Source organism: Phytophthora parasitica, assembly GCF_000247585.1.
Source record: "Phytophthora parasitica INRA-310 unplaced genomic scaffold supercont2.9, whole genome shotgun sequence".
Lineage (NCBI taxonomy): Eukaryota > Oomycota > Peronosporomycetes > Peronosporales > Peronosporaceae > Phytophthora > Phytophthora nicotianae.
The window spans coordinates 605,668-607,170 of NW_008648995.1; the positions used below are offsets into that span (position 1 = coordinate 605,668).

A 1,503-nucleotide genomic window follows, 5' to 3' on the forward strand; every position below is an offset into this window, starting at 1 on the left:
AGTTCACGCAAAATGCTCGAGATGTCTCTCGAAGCACCAGCTTCAGTTCGTCGATTTGGTGCTCAAACTACCCCACCGAAAACTATGTAGTGCAGCTAGACTACATCAACAGGACCAACAGGTCACGCTGGCCATCAGCCGGAGAAGCGCACAGCCACCCCACCCAACCTCATTCTGCATTTTGCTCTTTACTCAGCAAACCCAAGCAACCACCACAACAACCAAGATGTCCACCTCCCCGAGAACCGTGCACGCCTACGCGTCCTTCGGCAAGGGCGAGGAGATCAAGCCCTGGGAGTACCAGTCCCGTCCGCTCGGCGCCGAGGACGTCGAGATCAAGATTTCGCACTGTGGCATTTGCGGCTCCGACCTGCACACGCTTGACAGCGGTTGGGGGCAGACCGCGTACCCGTGCGTGGTTGGTCACGAGATTGTCGGTGAAGTGACGCAGGCTGGTCCCGACGTCAAGGGCCTGCAGGTCGGCGACCGCGTGGGCGTCGGTGCGCTGGTGTCAGCATGCTTGAACAAGGACCCCAAGGCCCCGTGCTCCGTGTGCGCCAACGGCGACGACGCGTACTGCCCACACCGCGTGTGGACGTACAACGACAAGTACAAAAGCGACGGCGCTATCACGTACGGCGGATACGCCGACTACGTGCGCGTGCCGCACGAGTTCGCGATCAAGATCCCGGACAACATTCCGTCGGATGTGGCTGCTCCTTTGATGTGCGCCGGCACGACGGTGTTCACGCCGTTCAAGGAGGCTGGCATCAAGAAGGGTGACCGCGTCGGTATCGTGGGCATTGGTGGCCTGGGCCACATTGCCATCCAGTTTGCCAAGGCGATGGGCGCCGCCTCCGTGACGGCCTTCTCTCGCTCCAACAACAAGGAGCAGGAGGTGCGCGGCCTGGGCGCCGACGAGTTCGTGGTGTACACGGACGAGAAGCAGGCCAAGGCTGCTGTCGGCTCGGTGGACATCCTGCTGATCACGGCTGACGCCAACAACATGCCGTACAGCACGTTCCTGAGCTTCCTATCCGTGCGCGGCACGTGTATCATGGTGGGTCTGCCGAACGACGACATCAAGTTCAACGCGTTCCAAGTCGTGGGCAAGGGCGCCAAGTTTGTGGGCAGCAACGTGGGCAGCATCCAGGACATGAAGGACACGCTCGAGGTGGCGTCCAAGCACAACGTGCGTCCAGTGATCCAGAAGCTGCCGATGGCCAAGGTGAACGAGGGCATCGACATGGTGCGCAAGGGCACGGTGCGTTACCGCGTGGTGCTCGAGAACTAGGTAGGTGTAGAGTTTTCCTGCGCACGACAACTGTAAGCTTAGAGGAGGGCGCATCCGTCCACGTGATGGAATCGCTCTCTGCAATAAATACAAGTAGCCATTTTGCTTTATGAAGTTACAGCGTTTGTTCTATAGTCCATTCGCTATGCTGGACCAGGCGAATGGCGACGTAACTCGCTTTGAAATCATTGTCAGAGCCATCGCACAGG

General features: G+C 59.1%; 1 protein-coding gene across 1 annotated transcript; it reads left to right on the forward strand.

Annotated features, from left to right (window-relative positions):
• Window positions 1–184: 184 nt before the first annotated feature.
• PPTG_06284 (hypothetical protein) lies at window positions 185–1,408 on the forward strand. The gene has a single exon (XM_008900186.1). It carries the CDS (start codon window positions 227–229, stop codon window positions 1,292–1,294), a length of 1,068 nt encoding a protein of 355 aa, XP_008898434.1. The 5' UTR covers window positions 185–226; the 3' UTR covers window positions 1,295–1,408.
• The last annotated feature ends 95 nt before the right edge of the window (window positions 1,409–1,503 follow it).